At 38.3% G+C, this 19,557-nt stretch overlaps 1 protein-coding gene across 2 annotated transcripts in view; it reads right to left on the bottom strand.

Annotated features, from left to right (window-relative positions):
• TOX (thymocyte selection associated high mobility group box) overlaps positions 1–19,557 on the bottom strand; it is a 289,645-nt gene that overhangs the window by 110,569 nt on the left and 159,519 nt on the right. For both annotated transcript variants that reach the window (XM_074985767.1, XM_074985768.1), the window contains exon 3: positions 9,809–10,051. In XM_074985767.1, coding sequence (XP_074841868.1) covers positions 9,809–10,051 — 243 coding nt within the window. The remainder of the gene's footprint in view (positions 1–9,808; positions 10,052–19,557) is intronic.

The following is a 19,557-nucleotide window of genomic DNA, read 5'->3' as shown; positions in this document are numbered from 1 at the left end:
TCACCTTCCTCTTTCTGAAGAGGGTTCAGGGAATAGTGTGGCTACACTACTCACAGCTATGTGGAAGTCAGGACAGCCCTGGGGAGACCAGGTCCCCTCATACCTCTCTTCACTGAAGATCAGCAAGACTGTAATGCATCATTGTTCAGCCTTCTGCACTGACTCACCACTCTGACCTCATTTTAATCCCTTTTGTAAACCTACCCCTCTCCTGATGCCCATAACAAGTAAAGTTCATGCTCATATATCCATACACACAAAGGCCTCACTAAACAACCAGTAGGTGCATAATGAGCAGTTCTTTGAGACTGGGCCCAGCATATTTGTGTTTTACGCATCACCCGGTACTGTGAGGTTCTGGTCCATGCCTGAGTATTGTAGGGAATATTACAGTGCAAATAAACAATAATGAGATGGTCATAATGGCATTGATATCCATCACTATTCATCACCTTGATTCACTATGTCATATCTAATGGTTAGGCTGGAGCCAAATGATCCATGATATAGGGCTGCTGTTTGTTAAAATTTAGCACCCACTACAAAAAAGCAATTGGGACTAATTCTTTAATGTGACCTCAGTGATGACAGGCTCCTGGGCAGCAGTCATGGTCACAAACCCCAAAAGCCAGCAGTGCTATGACACTCAAGTTTTTTCCATATTTTAAACATACTGCAGTTCACTAAAAGTTCATCCATTGTCATAACAGCAAAGTAACGTAACTGCTAATGCTGCAAGGAAGTCACTCTCAATTATATGGTGCAATACACTGTGAGAGTATCACATACTGAGGTGGAGGGAGGCAGTGTGTTTCCAATGTGTCTTCGTGAATGCATTTTAGTATAAGCCTGTAAGTGAGGGAATATATTTCAGTTCATATACCGGTAAGCATGACAGTGAGAGACAGGATCAGACTAAAGACAGTGTGAGAATTAGCATTTGACGCATTGTCTTTATGGAATCTCCAAATCAGGAGGAACATGGGAAAAGGGAGAGAGAGAGAGAGCGTGCGCGCGCGAGAGAGAGACCTGGATTCAGAAGGGGGCTATATTTTATTTAAAAAAAGAAGAGGAGTGGCTACAGATGGGGGAAGGTGCTTTGCCTGATGAAGTTGTTTGTTGAAACACATATTTGGATTTCGAAGGAATAGGGTAAAAAAACAAACAAGTTATTTCCTGTTGTTTGGTGGTTAGAAAAGCCAAGCACTTTGAGAATGAAATCTCCTGTCTTACTGAGCATATTTCCTCCTGAAGTACACGTGCATGCTTGTTAAATTGTAGAACAGCCCCCAAGCAATACTTCCTGGTTAGCATTTATTTTTGCTTTGGCAAAAACAGCAAACTATATTTAAACAGAAATTATGGCAGCAAAAGTTTTGCAAAAACTTTTAAAAGAGATAAATGAAGAAAAAAAAGAAAAATATCACAGCTATAAGATTTCAGAAGGACATTCCTTAAAAAAATTAAGCTGACAGGGTCTGACAAGGCCATTTTTGCCGAGGTAGATCTATAGTTTTGCTGAACACTTACTGTACTGCAGATGCTAGAGGATAAGCTAGAGAAGGGGAATTCAAAATGCAGCCATAGTGCAGGTCCAGTACAGAAGTGCAGCCCCTGCAGTGTATTGGTTCCAGAATGCAGACAACTGCTTAGGATCAACAAAGTGCATTTCATGTGGAATTGCCATTCTCCATATATGTAGCTCTGTGTTCCCTGCGCTGAAATGAAGGTAGGGTCAGTGTGATCCATTTAAGATTTAATATAGTTTCAGTTTGGTCTCAGGTAAAATAAAGCAAAGCAAATAAATTTCACTTAAATAAAGAAAAATAGCAAAGCAGAACTGCAACCAACGGGGCAGGCCTTTCCGCCTGATGCACAAGATTCTCCTTTATGCTACAGTATAGGCTCCTGTCTTCTTTTGCTCTTAATAAAAGCAAATTTACAATTTTTGCAACTGACATTTTATTGCAACTGCTTCAATTGCCTTAAGGTGACTACAGTGTTTTTTGCCAAAGCCTGAGTGAGCCTTCACAAACATTTCATTATCTTGCTCTTTTCAACATCTACATGCTATATTAAAAGCAGCAAATTAAAGTTGGCATCTCTACTCCTGGAAATCTCAAAATTCTGACATTTCTGTGGTTTATATCCTCTTTATTTACTATATGCATATGAAACCTCTCTAGTCTGGCACTCTTGAGGCCTGATAGGTGCTGGACAAGAAAATTTGATGGACCCACCACCATTACCAACACTTCCACTGATTCCTGGGCTCTTAGAAGGCATTTAGGGGTAAATTACAGCTAAATAACAGTACAGAACACTGAAAGCCAGGACTTGTGGCTGTAAACAAACTTTATGAGACTGTGAGAAACTTGGTCACAATAAAATGGTCATCTGGCTAACTACAATCATGCCAGATTACGGATGTTGCCGGACAAGAGAATGCTGGATTAGAGAGGTTCAAACTGTACTATCTTTTCAGTTTTATTTGACACTTACAGTTGTGACCCTGCTTGTTCATTAATCACTCATGAGGGAACTGCATGAACAAGATGCCATATAACTCACCACTAGGTGTTACCTCCATAATGGATTTACCATCCAGCCATGCAATTGAATCGTTAGCCTATACCCATCTCTTGATATATGAAATCACAACTAGTCAGCAGTGGATAGGATTTAATATTATCATAGATTTGTTTCACCTCCTTGTGCAATGAATAAAACATGAATAGTTTTAGATGATGAGTGATTGCTATGAAAAAAGTTCACCAAAATACTTCGCTCAAAGTGGTTTTCTGGTTAATGACAGAACATTGTGATATAAAAATGACATTTGTCATCATACCCATTCCACTTGAAATGTCACAAAATCTTTTTTGTTTAATTTATGAAATATACTATTTCTAAGAATCTCAACCATTGAGCTAGTTGTTCCAGTGGTTAATCATTCTCACCTGTTAAAAATGTGTGCTTCTTTCCACTTTATCTAGCTTCCATTTCTAGCCACAGGACCTTCTTATGCTTCTGTCTTAGAAAGAAGAACTCTCTATTATCTGATATCTCATTTTGGATATTACTGTTTATAGAACCCTAATTAAATCACCTCTTAACCTTCTCTTCCTCATGGGTTATGTAAACTCTGTTTCTAATGCCAGGACATTGGAAGAGGCAACAGGAGTAAGGGAAGTTAAATGTTGTGCACCAAGTCTTACAGTGGCACAAATCAGCGCAGCTCCACTGTCAACAACGAAACTAGACCAAATTACAATCACTGAAGATCTGGGTGCACATTCCTTTGGCTATGCTGCTCAATAACATACACACAGTCTGCCATGACCCTCAACCTGTCAAGGTTAATTTCTATGCAAAACCCAGACTTTTTAAATCTGTGTAAAAAACAGCAGCCCTCCAAAATGAAAGCACTTGAGATAATACCAATTCATCGTTTCAACATGAGGTGCTCTATTACCTTAGTTTTATGATCTAGCATTTCTGATGGCAATAATTCACAGTAATAACATTTGGGTAGCAGCAGGTCTGTGTGGAATAAAGAGTAAATTTTTATCAGAGGTGAAGATCAGCCTTGTAATGAGGTTCAAATGTGAAGCAGTCACTGCAGACTAAAAGTATCTGGTACCACTGTCATATGAAATGTAGGGCAGGAAAAAAGGACTAAGTGTTGTTTAAGCATGATTTAAATGTCAACACTTAGGTTAATAAGGGGAAAATCTTTTGTTTTGTTATGGTAAAGAAAGTTATCAGTTTTGTTCATCAGCAATATAAAATTTCTGTTTGACTCAGTGCTTTCTTGTAACAATCAAAGGTGCCAAAAAATATCAACCGTTTAGGTCAGCCACAAGATTAGTCACGAATACTGAAATTAAACTTATATCCATGGAGCTGGTGAAAAAAAGTATTTTAAATATGTCCCATCTAGAACAACAGTCTCCCACATCAGATTTATTAGCAACTGCTCTATTACTAAAAGTAGTAGCTGCATTTTACATGATATGGAAATTGAAAATAAAATAGATGTCTGATTTCCTACACTGTATTACAGTGGAATACTTTGCTTAAAGTATTAGTCTCTCATGGGCTGCATAGCTAAAAATAATTCATGAAAAAATATGTAATTGCTGAGGCTTTGATGAATTGGGGCATAATGTTAAATAATTATTCATTGCTTTTATTCTTCTGTCCAAGTGGGCAAAATAATTTCTTTTTATTGCTTTTTATATGAAGGACACAAGCCCCTGTGACATCCATTTTATTTTAAACTAATGCTTCTGTTATTCCACATCTGAATAATTATAGCTGGCATCATCTACTCTTTGGTCTCCTAAAAGAGCTTTAGTCTAGTCCACTCTTACATATTTTATGCACAACATGAAATAAAATACCTCAAGATTTTTGAAAATATTTATTTTAAAAACAGAAATGAAATTGTCTGTAATCACATTTTCTGCTGTCCTTTGAAAGCTACTTTATTCAATATGCCAGTGGTCTTTTCCATAATAGCAACATATTAGAAATTCATGCTGCTCTAATACATCTGAATTCATTGATGTACTGCACTCCCTATGGACCTACAGAAACACTTCTGTTTTAGTTTCATATGTCCTGCACAGTACCTGCTGATGTGATGGTTGTCAAAACAGTTGTACAGTAGCCTTTGAATTCAAAGTGTGCCTTGACTGTCTACTAAAACTGACAATAAACCCAAGTACATACATTATTCTGTTTTTTGTTGCCAGTACCAATAGAACATTCTGGAAATAAAGCCCTGTTTTATTACTTTTTAATATCCATTCCACTTTAAACTTCACAACTTGAAATTTGAAGCATTAAGGGAAATTGAAATGCCTTTTTTTTTTGGTAAATATTCTGATGCCTTTATAAACCACACTGTTAAAAAAAGAAGCCTAACCATTACATATGAGGACACTCTAACAATACTGGTATTTTTTTAATGTAAAACCTGCCCTGAGAATTTTAATTTGGATTGTGTTAAGCAACCACAGGACATTCAGCATATCCTGTCTGTAACTTTGTGTTGAGCAAACAAATGTGCAGAAATATTTCAATTCTTTTTAGTACCAGAAAAAGCCTTTTGCAGGTATATGCATCCTCTGATGAGAAATCAGTGGAGATAGCTCTATTTGTCAGTTTCCAGTGGGTATTTATTGCACCCTTAAGGAAAATTTCAGGAAGATTATACTTATACAACACATAGGGCTTGTCTACACTTGCCCCTAACTTCGAAGGGGGCATGTTAATCAGGGTGACGGGAGATTACTAATGAAGTGCTGCTGTGAATACGCAGCACTTCATTAGGCTAATTCTCCCCTGTGGCAACTTTGAAGCTTCAAACTTCGAAGTGCTGGCATGCGTGTAGCTGCAGGCACTTTGAAGTGCCCACACTACTTTGAAGTCCCTTTCCTTCTCAAAATTTTGAGTATAGGCACTTTGAAGTACCGTGGACACTTCGAAGTGCCCGCGGCTACATGCATGCCAGCACTTCAGAGTTTGATGCTTTGCCTAATGTGCTATTCACCACAACACTTCATTAGCAATCTCCCGTTGCCCTGGTTAACATGCGCCCTTCAAAGTTGGGGGCAAGTGGAGACACAGCCATAGAATTCTAGAGAGACTGACATCTGCCACAGAAGTGAGACAGACCTAGTTGTAAGGGAGCTGCCTCAATCGTGTGACATGGGAAAATGCCCCTTACTCACTTCCACCACAGACACACCCAAATGACATAAGACAATTTGTGCAACTTTATTAACTGATTCTACCCACACCTCTAAGCAATCAGAGGTGTAGGCATAGGTCAGTTATATCTATGTTAAACTTCTTGTACGTAAGAGAGTTCTGGGCTTTGATTGGATGCTTCAGGCTCAGTTTTGCAATGCCAGGAAAGATTCTGCACAGATACAGATTGAACCTCTTGCATCTGGCAACATCCATAATCTGGCGTGGCTTTAGTTAGCTGGATGACCACTAATCATGGCTTTGGCCAAGTTTGCTGTGGTCCCATAAAGTTCATTTACAGCCCGCAGTCCTGGACTCTTGGTGGTCTGTGCTGTTATTTAGGTCTAATTTATCCCTAAGAGCCCAGTAAGCAGTGGAAGTGTTGGTAATGTGGTAGACAATATTGATCTCCTGTAGTGTAGCAAGTGTTCTCATTTGGCTCTGGTCAAATCCCAAAAATGCCAGACTAAAGAAGTTCAACAAAAGAGGCACAGATATCTCTGAATATTTAAATTACTACATAAATGAAATATCTTGATAATTTTATATTTGACAATACTGTAAAAAAACAAAAACAAAACTATTGTGTTCATGACACTTTGGTAGAAAACAGAGACCCAGTTAGGAATCTTGAAGTGAACATGAGCTGACAGCACAATGTAGGAAAAGGGAAATCTTAGTGATGTTTTTTGAACAGTAGAGAGAAAGACTTCAATCAATCTCAAAACTTCAAAGCAAGCTAATTCCCAACTTAATTGTCAGATACTGTAAATGGCAATTGGGAAAGTCCCATCGCCCAGCATTTTAACATGTTTCGGAAGGAAAATTCCCACAGTGTAAAAAATCCATAAGAAATTGATCTGTAATGCGAATTCCCTGAGCTGGTACTGAGTTCTCATTTTGTGTGCTTAAGCACTTTTACAGATGAAAACTCTCACAGATACCAATTTAAATCTTGCAGTCTTTATGCAAAGTGCTTTCAAATGGGGCGTTTTCTTGAGTGAGGTCTATATATGTTTTAGTACACCAGCAGTTTAGTGTTAGTTTGTTGAAATAATGTACAGTGTATAGTAAATTCTAATCATACTGAGCCAAATTCCAAAGGCATTAGTTTTTACTCAGTCCTTACTCAAGCAAATTCTCACTTTACAATGGCAAACGCTGGCTAGCTGGGATAAAAGGGAAATGCCATGATCTGTACCCTCAGTATTTTCCAGCTTTGTCTTTTTCCTTCCATCAGCTTAGCATTAACTAACTCATTATTTAAAAATGTGAAACATGAGCTGGTGTCAGCCCATTGCAGACCACCCAATAGGTCAAATACGGAATAAAAAATATTGGCATCATTGCTAAACTTTGAGATAATTTGAGAACACATCAGCATAAAACAGAGGAAATTCAATGCAGTTGCACTTGCTTACACAAGAGCTGAATTTGGCCTAAACCTAGTAAATTCTAATAAAGTGGTTCAGTGCTGGGTTCAATGCTGAGAACAATTCTAATGCAAGAAATTATTAGTGACCTGAGAAATGGAGCTAGTTGCCTGGTATCCAAATTTTCAAAAGAGAGAGAGCAAGGGAGAGATTAGTGAATACAGGGTAATAAGAATTTGGGCAAGTCTGAGAAATAGATAAAGCAGTTTCAGTTTCAGGAAATATGACAGAACACTATTGGTATGGATCAGTGTTAGACAAGACAGTAAAATAGAAACTTAAGGGTGGTGATGAATAATATCAAAAAAGTAGAATGATGTACAGAAAAAGAAACCTTTAAAGTTTCTGGGTTATATAAATCAGGGAGTATATTTCAAATGCAAATAAATAGCACTGACTTTTCACAAAATCTTCTGTCTTTGGTGGTGTTGCAGAACAGAACCACTATCTTCATTGCAGTTATCACCCGTAATCTACACTTGAATTAAATTCTTTTACGTTAGAGTCCCACAAGTGACAGTGCAAAATAACACTCAAGATGAACACAGTATTTATGTTATCTGTCACACTGAGCTAACCAGTGTGTGGCATACACTGCATGACAGGCCAGCCAACTCCAGTTCAAAGCTTTAGCACACTTGAATTGAAGGGATGTGGGTGTGGACAGTACTTGCGTTGGGGGCAACCTCTGCATTATAACTAACAATTAATAGAAATCCTGTGGATGGGAACAAGGGAAAGATTGCAAATGAAGCTGAGCATAAGACTAGAGAAAGCAGACTCAGGTCAGAGATACTGCTAGATACGACACTTTATTTGAAGGCAAAGATGTGTCTACAGTACCCTTGGAACACACAAAAAATACTTTGATGTACTATTTTCTCAGTTTACAGGCATATGTATTTGCCATAAGCCTGAAAAATCTGTGCTTTTTTGACTACACAAATTCCAAGGCCTGTGCCTTTTGGGAGGAAAAGATAAAAACATTACTTTTAATTTTACACATATATCCTGTTTCCCTATTCAGTGTGGGCCACTGACTTTTGGTATCTGCACTTGAAACTAAAATTAGTTCAGCAACCTACTTCCACAATCATGAGCATTTTTCTTCAAGATTATAAGCAGTAATATGCCTATATTTTGAACAATGGAAATTGTCACAAAACAAAGCAAGCAGTCTTCCAGTACCTTAAATACTGACAATATTACTTATTAGGTGATAAGTTTTCATGGGAAAGAGGCCCTCTAACAAATGACAAAGATGTAAAGTTAGCATGGGTCATAAGACAAAAGAGATGTTCATAGCCCAAAAAATGACACCTGGATTATCATGTTTATTTGAACAATCATTAATCAGGAATTGTGTAATAAATATGATGTGTTTCCATATTCCACCAAGTGCATACGTCCCTTAATTTACCTCTGTTTTGTTCTGATCTACATAAATTCCCCAAAGCAGAATTGTGTAGTTATACTATTCATTTTTTTTTTGTATTTGCCCTTGATCCAATAATTCACTGTGACAATCTACAGACTCTCAAGGCCTTTTCTTCACAGTCCTTTGCAAAAGGCTAATGTGGAACATCAGTGTTTGAAAGACTTCTTAGTTTCCAAACCAGAGCTCTGGCATAAAAGAGATCAATTCAATCAAACACTGCTTTTACTCTTTATCTAGTTCTACTTTCTTTCAGCATTTCTGATTCTTACATCCTTTCATATCATTCAACTCTTTTTCCTGTTCAAGGAGGCTGAATAATGTGTTTCAAGAGTTTTGTAACACTCCTAGAAAAGTTTTAAAAAATATCCCAGAAATGTATCTTTAATCTTGCATGAAAAACTTTTCCTCCCATTCAACATACTCCTGAGGGCCATATTATTCTCAAAAATACGAGGGCATAAATTCCAAGTCAGTAGCAACTGAAAAGCACATCTGATACCAGAGCTGGTTCCCTCGTGTATAGCTAGCATACAAAAAGTTTGCAGCTTATTCTTAAGGCCTCTTGAAAAACAGGATATTTAAAGTGACTTTGTGCTTATTGTAATCAATTTAACCAACACAGAAATGATTGAAAATACAATTCCTCTCAGGACCAAGCCCATAAAGACTATTTGACAGAGTCAGGCCCAAAGATGTAATTCTCTCCAATGGGAGCTCGGTATGGATAAAGACTGAATTGTGAAAAGGCTACAAGATTTTTCCTTGAATGGGGGAGAAAGGCATTTGCTGTTTTCCTAAAGTCTAGTAAACAGTAAAGGAAATACTACATTTCTGTACATATCTCTGCTCAGGCAAGTCAGAATGGAAAGAACCTAGTTAGGAAATATGGAACAGAGTCATTCAGGGCTAAACAGTTTCAAGTAAAGTCAGTAACATTGGCCTGATTCTGTTCTTGTGACACCAATATAAAGCAGCAACAATTCTATTGGGATGGGATTTCACCCTCTGTAACCAGACTAAAACCTGTGAGCAGGGCACAACCAGTTGTGATGATTTCAGGGAAGCATGGATACAACCTACAGATAATATTTTAAACAGATAGAGATACCCACATTTTTTGAAAAAAGCAACAACCTAAATTAAACTAAACTTAAAATCAAAGACTAAAAGTTCTTACCACAGATAGTGAATTTGAAAGCAGTGTCCCATCTTGGCCAAGCATGTTGGACACTGTAATTTCAGGTAGGTCCATGCTTTGTGGATGGAATGGAAGCAGGCCGTTATGGTTCATTGGGTGACACAGCGAGTGGTACCCTGAGTCTACCTCATTCAGGTGCACCAGTGAGTGGTCAGGTAATGATGGAGGAGTTATGGGAGGTATGTTAAAATCTTCACTTTCAAGACTTGGACCAGGAAAAGACTGTAAAAAGAAAATACAGATATTGTTGCAAAAGAAACTATAGCTACATATAAACAAAACCCCAATCATCACACATTGTTATGCAGTAATTTCAATTAAGCAAAGAGACCATTTCCAACACTGATACATTATAATGGTAGAGTTTCACCATTATGTATGAAATAAAAATTGCCTCGTAGACATAACTACCGGTGCTTGCACAGTGCCCATCAGAAAGTATTTTTTTCCAAGAAGGTTAATTCAAACAGATTCCAAGGGTACTATTAAAATATTCAAAGAGTCTTCAACTAGCAGAATACATTTTCTTTGGGAATTGTGGAAAAGGAAAGCCATTTTTTAAAATTAACATTGGATCAAAATGGTTCAGAAAACTCAGATCTAGAGTCTCCAAACGAGAAAGAAATTCTGATCTCCTGCTACTTAGTTTAATATAATAACCAGGCATTTATTCTGCTACAAAAGAAAAATTTCACAGAAAAATCTATACAATTTGCATGCTGTATTTAAATACATAAATTAATTATATATCAAGAACAGAATGTTTTTCTTAATCTATAAAGTAACACATAACTGCATTTATGATATATATGTGACAATTAATTCCCTGATGGGATTAGTCTCAGGGTGCGTCTATACTAGGATTCTGCTTCTAAGTTAACTTAGAAATAAGGAACGACTTTGAAGGAGCCTTCAGAGAGTCTACACGCGCTTTCCCTTACTTCGAAGTTAACTTGAAAGTAGGGAGACTAACTTTGAAGTCCTTACTCCATTCCTGGGAATGGAGTAGTGCCCTACTTTGAAGTTTAACTTTGAAGTAGGGCGTGTAGGTACTTAACTTCGAAGTTGTACCTTGAAGTAAGCAACTTCTGAAGTTATTTTTGTAGTGTAGACATAGCCTCAGAGTGGTAGCTATGTTACACTGTAGTTTCACAAATAACAGGAAATCCCATAGCACCTTTGAAACTAACACAGATTATGAGCTTTTGTGGGTAAAACCCACTTTTATCCACAAAAAGCTCATGACTTAATAAATTTGTTAGTCTCTAAGGTGCTATCGGACTGCATGTTATTTATGATGGGATTGTTAGTCTTTTGCTGATTGTTATTTAAAGTCATGTGATTTAATCTGATGCATGGTAGAGCTGTAGGTAAAATTAGAGGAACATACCAAGATATATAATTGATTTGTATTTATTTTGTGATCTTGTAACATGAAGGCTCCTTTGAGACAAGGGAAGAGCAGGGTGGAATCACTGATATATTCTGAGAGGGAAAGTGAGCATTATGGTTAGATATGGCTAAAAGAGTACTGAATAGGAAAGGGGAAGTATGAGATTAAAGCACTAGATCGGGTGAAAGTGCTCATGAAATGATACAATTCTTGATTCTAAGAAATGGTAGGAAAAACAGCAGCATAATAAAGATACAGGATTTCAAGACAGTGGACTTAAGCAAACTCAGGCTACATCCAGATTAGAGCAATCTGTCGACAGAAGTCATCCGACAAAACTTCTGTCCATTGATCGTGGCCAGACCACAGGGCGGATCAAAAGAGTGATCCACTCTGTCGACAGAGAGTGGCTAGACTGCCCAGCTGCTCCATCAGTTAAACAGCCAAACAGAAGCACAGCAGACAGAGTTCCTTGATGTCCCAGAAGTCCCTTCTTTTCACAGAAGGCCCCCAGGAACATCCAGACCAGCTTTTTGCCAACAGATCTCTGTTGACAGAGGCATTCTTCCTTGTGGTGAGCAGGGTACAGCTGTTGACAAAAATGCTGCATTCTGTTGAGTTACTGTTGACAGAACGCCCTTGGGAATCTGGATGCTCCATGGCTTTGGTCGACAAAATGGCCATTTTGTTGACAAAACCCTCTAGCCTCGACATTGCCTCAGGGAGTTGACAGGTACAATCCCATAGGAATCAGTCTAATGGGGAAAAAACAGTTCAAGAGAAATCAGTTTTTCAAAAAGACATTATTGAGGATACAAAAGCAAACTATTCTACTTCACAAGAAAGATAGGAAGTACGGCAAGAGACCAGCCTGGGTTAACCAGGAGATCTTCAATTATCTGAAACTCAGAGAAGAGTCCGACAAGAAGTGGAAACTAAGTGAATTTACAAAGGGTCAATATAAACAAATGATACAAGTATGTAGAGACAAAATCAGAAAGGCAAAGACAAAATGAGATTAATTTAGCTAGCGATATAAAGGTTACTGAGAAAATTTTCACAAATACATTAGAAGCAAGAGAAAACCAAGGACAGGGAAGGCTTGTTACTCAACTGTGTGTGGGTATAGGGGAATAATAGCAGATAATGTATAAATGGCAGAATTGCTAGATGACTTTTTTGTTTCAGCTTTCACCAAAAAGTTTATTAGTAAATGGGCACCTATCAATGAATTACAATGAAATAGGATCAGGGTTACAACAGGGAAAGAAAGAATAAGGTCAAAAATAGACAAGTTAGATGTCTTCAAGTCACCAGACCTGATGAAACTCATCCTAGAATATATAACAACCTGACTATGGAGATATCTGAGCCATTAGTGATTATCTTTGAAAAGTAAAGGAAGACATGAGAGATACAGAGAACTTTTAAGTATTGGCACTGTTTGCCCCTTTTGCAGTTCTCTGAATCTCTCATGTCTTCCCTGACTTTTCAAAGAACCCATGCTATTATAGATGACTGATTTATAATTCCCTGGATTGTATTTAATTTCACTACAAACAAAGATAATGGAGCAAATAATTAAGCAATCAATTGGTAACCACCTAGAAGATAAGAAAATGATAAATAGCACGGATTTGTCAAAAACAAATCATGTCAAAATAAACCAGACAGCTTCCTTTGACAGGGTAACAAAACTTATGGATGGGGGGGAAGTGACAGATATTTAGCAAACCAGGGAAAGACAACCTAGATGTATCTATTATAAGACGGGTGCATAACTGGTTGGAAAGTCATTCCTAGAGAGGAGTTGCAAGTGATTTAACTATTATTAAAGTTCCGTCTGAAATAAATAGGATGATATTCGATAAGGACAAATACAAGATACTCATTAAAGAACAAACAATCAGGTGCACATCTACAAAATGGGAAATGGCTGTCTAGAAAAGACTACTGCAGAAAGGGATGGAGGGGTCACAGTGGACCACAAACTAAATGTAACACTACTGAAAAAGGGCAAACACATTCTCAGGATGAATCGGCAGGAATGTTGTAAGCAAGACAGTAGAAGTAGGGTTCACTGATCATCTTGTCTGATCACACAGAACTTCCCCAACATGATTCCTAAGGGGTATCTTTTAGGAAAAAATCCAAACTTGATTTTAAAATAGCTATATTAGTGAGCCATCAAATCAAATTAATAGGCAATAAATTTAAAACAAAGAAGGGAGTATTTCTTTTCAGAGCGCAGTCAACCCATGGGACACTGCCAGAGAATGTTGTGAAGGCCCAAACTCTAACAGGGTTACAAAAGGAGCTGGATAAGTTCATACAGGATACCACCACCAATGGCTATTAGCCACAATGGGTGGGGATGTAAAACCATCCTCTGAAGTGTCCTTAGCTTCTGATTGCCCAAGACTGTGAATGGATGAGCTGATGACTACCTGTTCAGTTCATTCCCTTGGAAGCACCTGGCATTGGCCACTGCAGGAAGTTAGGACACTATCATCACTAAGATAGGGTTAGATGGACCACTGATCCGACCCAGTGTTCTTATGTTGTCATCACAATACCTGAGGTTATTCTGAACTGTTGCAGTATGGAAATACAACCTTCAGACTGGATTTGCAAACAAAGGCTTTACTGAATTGTTCAGATATTGCTGGAAACCTGAGCAAAGTAAGCTTCTATAGAATAGTGGGCCTTCCCATACGTCCACACTTTTTTTTTTTAATCTAAGTTCAAGGAGCTAAGACCATTTTCACCAACTAAAATCTGTCTCTGCATGAAGATACCTCGGTAGGTAAAGCAGCAGAGTTAAAGAAAAGTAGAAATTCCAAGGAACTGAAAATAATAGTTCAGGGTGGAGGAATGGGCAGCAATAGCTTCACATCTGCATGAGGAACCTTTATTATCTCTGTCAGGTGTTGTGACCTCACCACGCAGAATTCTCAGCCTGGACAACTAGCCTACTCCGCTCACCTGCCCATTCTGAACACGTCACTTGTGTTGTGGCTTTTCCATATACTTTTTGTTCCCTAGTAGAATGAAAAATATTGGCATATGGAGCATCTCAGCCTTATTTCTCCCTATATTGACAAACTATGATGCTGAGACTTCACCCAGGCAGGTAATAGGGGTGTCAATAAAAACAAAGCAAAGCAAAGCAAAACAAAAAAACAACCCTCAATGAATGGAATGGAAGCATGCCATTAACAAAGCAAATGAATTATGTTTATTCAAATACAGGAGAAGCTTGATTTTTCGGCATCCCTGAGGACCCGGGGTTGCCAGATAATCAGATTTTCCAGCTAGCTGAGCAGGGCTATTGGCTGGAAGCTGGCCCCACACTGCTAACCCTGGCCAGGGATGCTGGCCATGGCAGCCAGCCCCACTCCGCTGGATCCAGTCAGGGTGGTCACCCTGCAGCAGCCAGTCCTGGCTGGGAAGCCAGACCCACAAAGCCAGCCCTGTGCTGGATAACACAGCTTTTGCTAGTATAGAAATGCATTTGATGAATAATAAATAATAAATTTATTGTGGATACTGTATACGAACCACTAGTAAATTATTATACTAAAGAACTGTTGAAATAATGGTCCTCGCTGCAAAGAGCTTATAGTCTAATTTCACATAACACAACATATATGAAAAATACATCAATGGAAAGTAAATGGGGATGGAAGGGAAACAAATGTTTCTCCCACTGCAAAGATAGCCCATTAATGAGATCTGGCCAACATGCATATATCATGAGTCCTTTTTGGCAGTTCAGTGGCTTGCACCTTTCTTTCCCATAGTCCCTGGAACAATTCAAGAGATTGTTGTTCCCCACCTCTTTGCTGAGTGTATAAGGGAATTATTGCTGGAGTTTCTCTTCCTCCTTCAAGGGAAAAATATGAGGTAGCAGGGGAGAGGGAGTACTGAAGGGGAACTCTCCCCTCTCAGCTCTTTCAAGATGAGGAGAAACAGCCAAGGGATTGTCTCTCCTGCCTCCCTGGTGTAAGCCCTACTGCCTCCCTGATGTGAGAGGAGAAGGAGTATGAGGTATGATCTTCAAGTCCTTGCTCTGTTTAATTGGGAGGAGGAGTTCTTAGCAGAAGCCAGGATAGGCAATTATTCAGATGCCAAATACTGATGAAATTTCCATTAATATTCAGGCTAGTCAGCAAATTTGCCATTGTATTTGTCCATATGTTTAACAACAGAGCTTTCACTTCAGACTGATATTGATTTCCTGTGTTTCAAATGTGTGTTCAACTAGTGGTATGACTTCAAACACAGTGACAACAACTGCACTGCAATTTCACTAAGGGCTTGTCTATACTTACAGTGCTGTAGGCATAGAAAATCCACACCCCTCAGCAATATAAATATACAAGCATAAGTTTGTAGTGTAAACTAGGGCTAACACTAATGGTTATTTTTATTTAATTATGATATGATAGGTTAAATTCATTAGATTATAAAAATAGAAAAATAATAATAATAACAACAATAAAAACACTCTACTTTTAATTTACATGAAATTAATTCCTAACCATCTACTATAAATTTCAGGGAGTTTGTCTGTTTGATCAAGAACTCCTAAATGGTAAGAGCTAGGATGACCTAACAGGAAAAATACCATCAGTGAAATAAAGCATATACTTTTTTCTTTTATTCAGATGCCTGCAAAAAACCTTAATTGAATTAAGGACCTGAGCAACACTGGGTAAATCTGCTAGTATTAAATATATTCCAGTAATACTATGACTGCATATGAAAGGTTTGGTCAATTAAACTTCATTGATAAGATTATTTTGAAAAACTAATATTTGCTTCCCAGTATGGGCATTATCCTGTTTTGGGGTGGTGTGGAGGGTATTAACACATGCAGTTAATCCAAGAATAACCTGTCACTACTGCAGCTTGTCTGTGAACATTTTGTGGATGTGGGTGGCCTACTGTGGTCTCCTATCTACTACAACTTTTTTTTTTTTTGAATACGTAGTCTTGGAATTCTTAGCAAACGTAAATGATGATTTCACCATAGACACACAAACCAATGCAAAAAACATTTCAACTGGTAATCAAAGTTTACAGTTATGTGAAGTAAAAAAATGCTGCAAGAAAACTTATGACAGTTTGACTTAAGGATATTTTCTTTGTACATTTTGAAATGTGATATTGCTAATTTATGTTTTAGTCATAAAATTTTAAGTTTTTGAGGTTTAATACCATCTGTCAAAATTATGGACTGATTCCCCATTATTTTCTTCAATTGTGAAAATATAAATAGATAAAATAAATATTTATAAAAACCTTATTTTTATGCAACTGAAAATTTACATTGATAAAAAATTAAAAATGCTTTAAAATAAACATTGATAGGATTAGTCAAAATTTTAAAAAGTTTAAATATGCCAAGATTAGTTATAAGATATTATCAGTACAGGTTAAACTTCTCTAGTCCGGAAACCTCTTGTTCAGCAACATCCATAATATGGCATGTTTTTAGTTAGCGGGAGAACCACATTCCATGAGTGTGGCCAAATTGCCCATGGTCTTATAAAGTTTGTTTACAGCCACCAGTCCTGGCTCTCAGTGTTCTGTGCTGTTATTTAGCTGTAATTTACATCCAAATGTCTTCTAAGAACCCAGTAGGCAAAAAAAGTGTTGGTAATGTGCTGGACCAGAGGTCTGCAACCTACGGTTCTCGAACCGCGTGTGGCTCTTTGTGGACTTCTTTGTGGCTCCTGTTGCTATAATTGCAAAGTAAAAGAAAATCCCTCCTGATTATTTTTGATAAACAGTGAACGTCCTGCAGTAAACATGTATTGCGTTATAAATTATTGTGTGCGCGCGCTGTTCTTAAAATAGGGATTTTAAAAAGTATGGCTTGAGGTTATGTACTAAGGACCTTCTCATATTCACGTGCATTGCAGCTCTTGAATTATTGATTATTTTACTGAATTTAAAAAAATGGCTCTTTTTGGCTATTTTGGTTGCTAATCACTGTGCTAGAGAATATTGACTTCCTGTGATCTGGCAAATTCTCCTCTCCAGCACCTGTCAGGTCCCGAGGGTGCCAAAAGAGAGAGGGTCAGCCTATATTACATTTTGCATATCACTTCAGTGTAAACCTTTCTTCCCAGGTTAACTGCAGTATTGGCACAACTGTACTATACCCAGGTAACCAGACGATACCTCTCCTTCATTCTTCTAGTCAAAGCAGCACCAACAAACTGCCTTCCTTGTCAACTTCCAACAAGAAACAGCAACAGTATATCTTTTCACATCCTCATCACACAACTTCCAGGGACTTCACCACTAGTTCTGCCTTTCACCCTATGGCTATGGAAGGGTGGAGTTGTTTATTGGCTGGGGAGGCTCCTAAATCTTTGTTATACCCAGGCAGATACTCATTTATGAAAAGAATTAAATCCCACTGCAATACATTGAACAGAATCAAAGAATCATAGGGGTGGAAGGGATCTCAAGAGGTCATATAGTCCAGCCCCCTGCTTCAAGCAGGATCAACCCCAACTAAATCATCCCAGCCAGGACCTTGCCAAGCCGGGACTTAAAAATCTTGAGGGATGGAGCATCCACCACCTCTCTAGGCAACGCATTCCAGTGTTTCACCACCCTCCTGATGAAGCAGTTTTTCCTAATATTCAACCTGCACCTCTCTCTAACATCATACCATTGCTCCTTGTTCTGCTATCTGACACCACCGAGAACAGTTTCTCACCATTCTCTTTAGAGCTTCCTTTCAGGAAGTTGAAGGCTGCTATTGAGTCACCCCTAAGTCTTCTCTTCTGTAAACTAAACAAGCCCAAATCCCTCAGCCTCTCCTCAGAGTTCATGTGCTCCACCCCTTAAGGTTTCCACCTACCTCATTGTAAAGAGGATTTCCATCACATCTATATTTATTATGACCAAGTTTTGGAGCATGTAAAGTTGAGATTGTCAATAATGGGAGCCTTAGATCACAAACACCTTGATTTTAGTTAGGTGTTTTTGAATGTTTACGCATCATTTAGGTTCCAGAGTAGATCTGAAGCCACATGGAGTCTGTATTCAAATGTTCTAGTTCAAAGTGTGCAAAATCTCAACAGAATTTATTTTTGTGACATTTTACACAATCTCATGATACTAATGCCATTTTGGCCTGCAATTTCACAAGAACAGTTGACAGGATTTTTGCACAACTGAACCCAAGCTTTAACATGATCCGCTGCCATTGGAAACCCAACCTTTTCCTTAAATGAGCATTCAGATTTGAACAGCAAATTAATTTGGCTTCTTTCTCATTTAAAATTGTCTTTTTTTGCCAAGAAACTTGGCCAAACACAGCACCAGTTATATGGATTTTAGTTGTAGAAATTCTGCAATGGATGCAAAAATTAGGTTTTTGCAGGTCAAATAGATAAACACAAAACTATTTTTAGTGAATTATTAGTCAAATTAAAGTACTGATCCTTGTCATTGACATGATTACTTCTGGCAAGGGGCAAGACCAAGCCTATACATTTTATTTCCATACTCTCTTACACACAAGTGTCCATTGAGTGTAATGGGAGTGATATGTGAAATGGTTGTAAGTCTTGGCTATGATCATTAACGGAGAGACTGTAAGAACAAAAAATACCCTAGTTAGCCAATGATGATGATTGCAAATCAGAAAGCAAACCATATTTACGACTGTATTGAATGTTCTGCATCAACATTTAGAAAGCGAATGGAGAAAAGTAAATGAAAGCAAAAGGTGTTTTAAAGAGAACGACCACAAGAGGCAGCAAACATCCAATATAAACCCTCTTTAACAGAGTTCAAAAGAGAACCAGATAAATTGTTGGAGGTTAGGTGGAGGTTAGGTGTATCAATGGCTTTTAGCTAGGATGGAAAGCTAGGATGGAAAGCAGCGTCCCTAGCCTCTGTTTGTCAGAGGTTGGAAATGGATGTGAGGAGAGCGATTGCTTTTGTGATTACCTGCTCTGTTCAACCCCTGCGGGACATCAGGCATTGGCCTCTGTCAGAAGACAGGACACTGGGCTAGATGTGCCTTTGGTCTGACCCACTGCATCCATTTTTATGTTCTTTTTGGAAAGAGAAAAGCATTACTACAGGTTGTACCTCCTTGGTCCAGGACCCTTGGGACCTGACTGGTTCCAAACTGGGGAATCTGCCAGGCCAGGGGAGATCAGTGCTGGTGCCTCTGCTGCCACAGGCTGCAAGACATTGTTCCAGTGGCAGCCCAAGGGCTGGCATTGACTGAGGGCAGACAGCGGACACTCGAAAGAAGAGGTAGAGGGCCTGTGGAGACCTGCGGCTGCAGGCCAGGAGT

This window comes from Carettochelys insculpta, chromosome 2 (assembly GCF_033958435.1).
Source record: "Carettochelys insculpta isolate YL-2023 chromosome 2, ASM3395843v1, whole genome shotgun sequence".
NCBI classification, from domain to species: domain Eukaryota; kingdom Metazoa; phylum Chordata; order Testudines; family Carettochelyidae; genus Carettochelys; species Carettochelys insculpta.
Note: the sequence above shows the minus strand (reverse complement) of the source record. Positions and strands in the feature narration are given on the sequence as shown.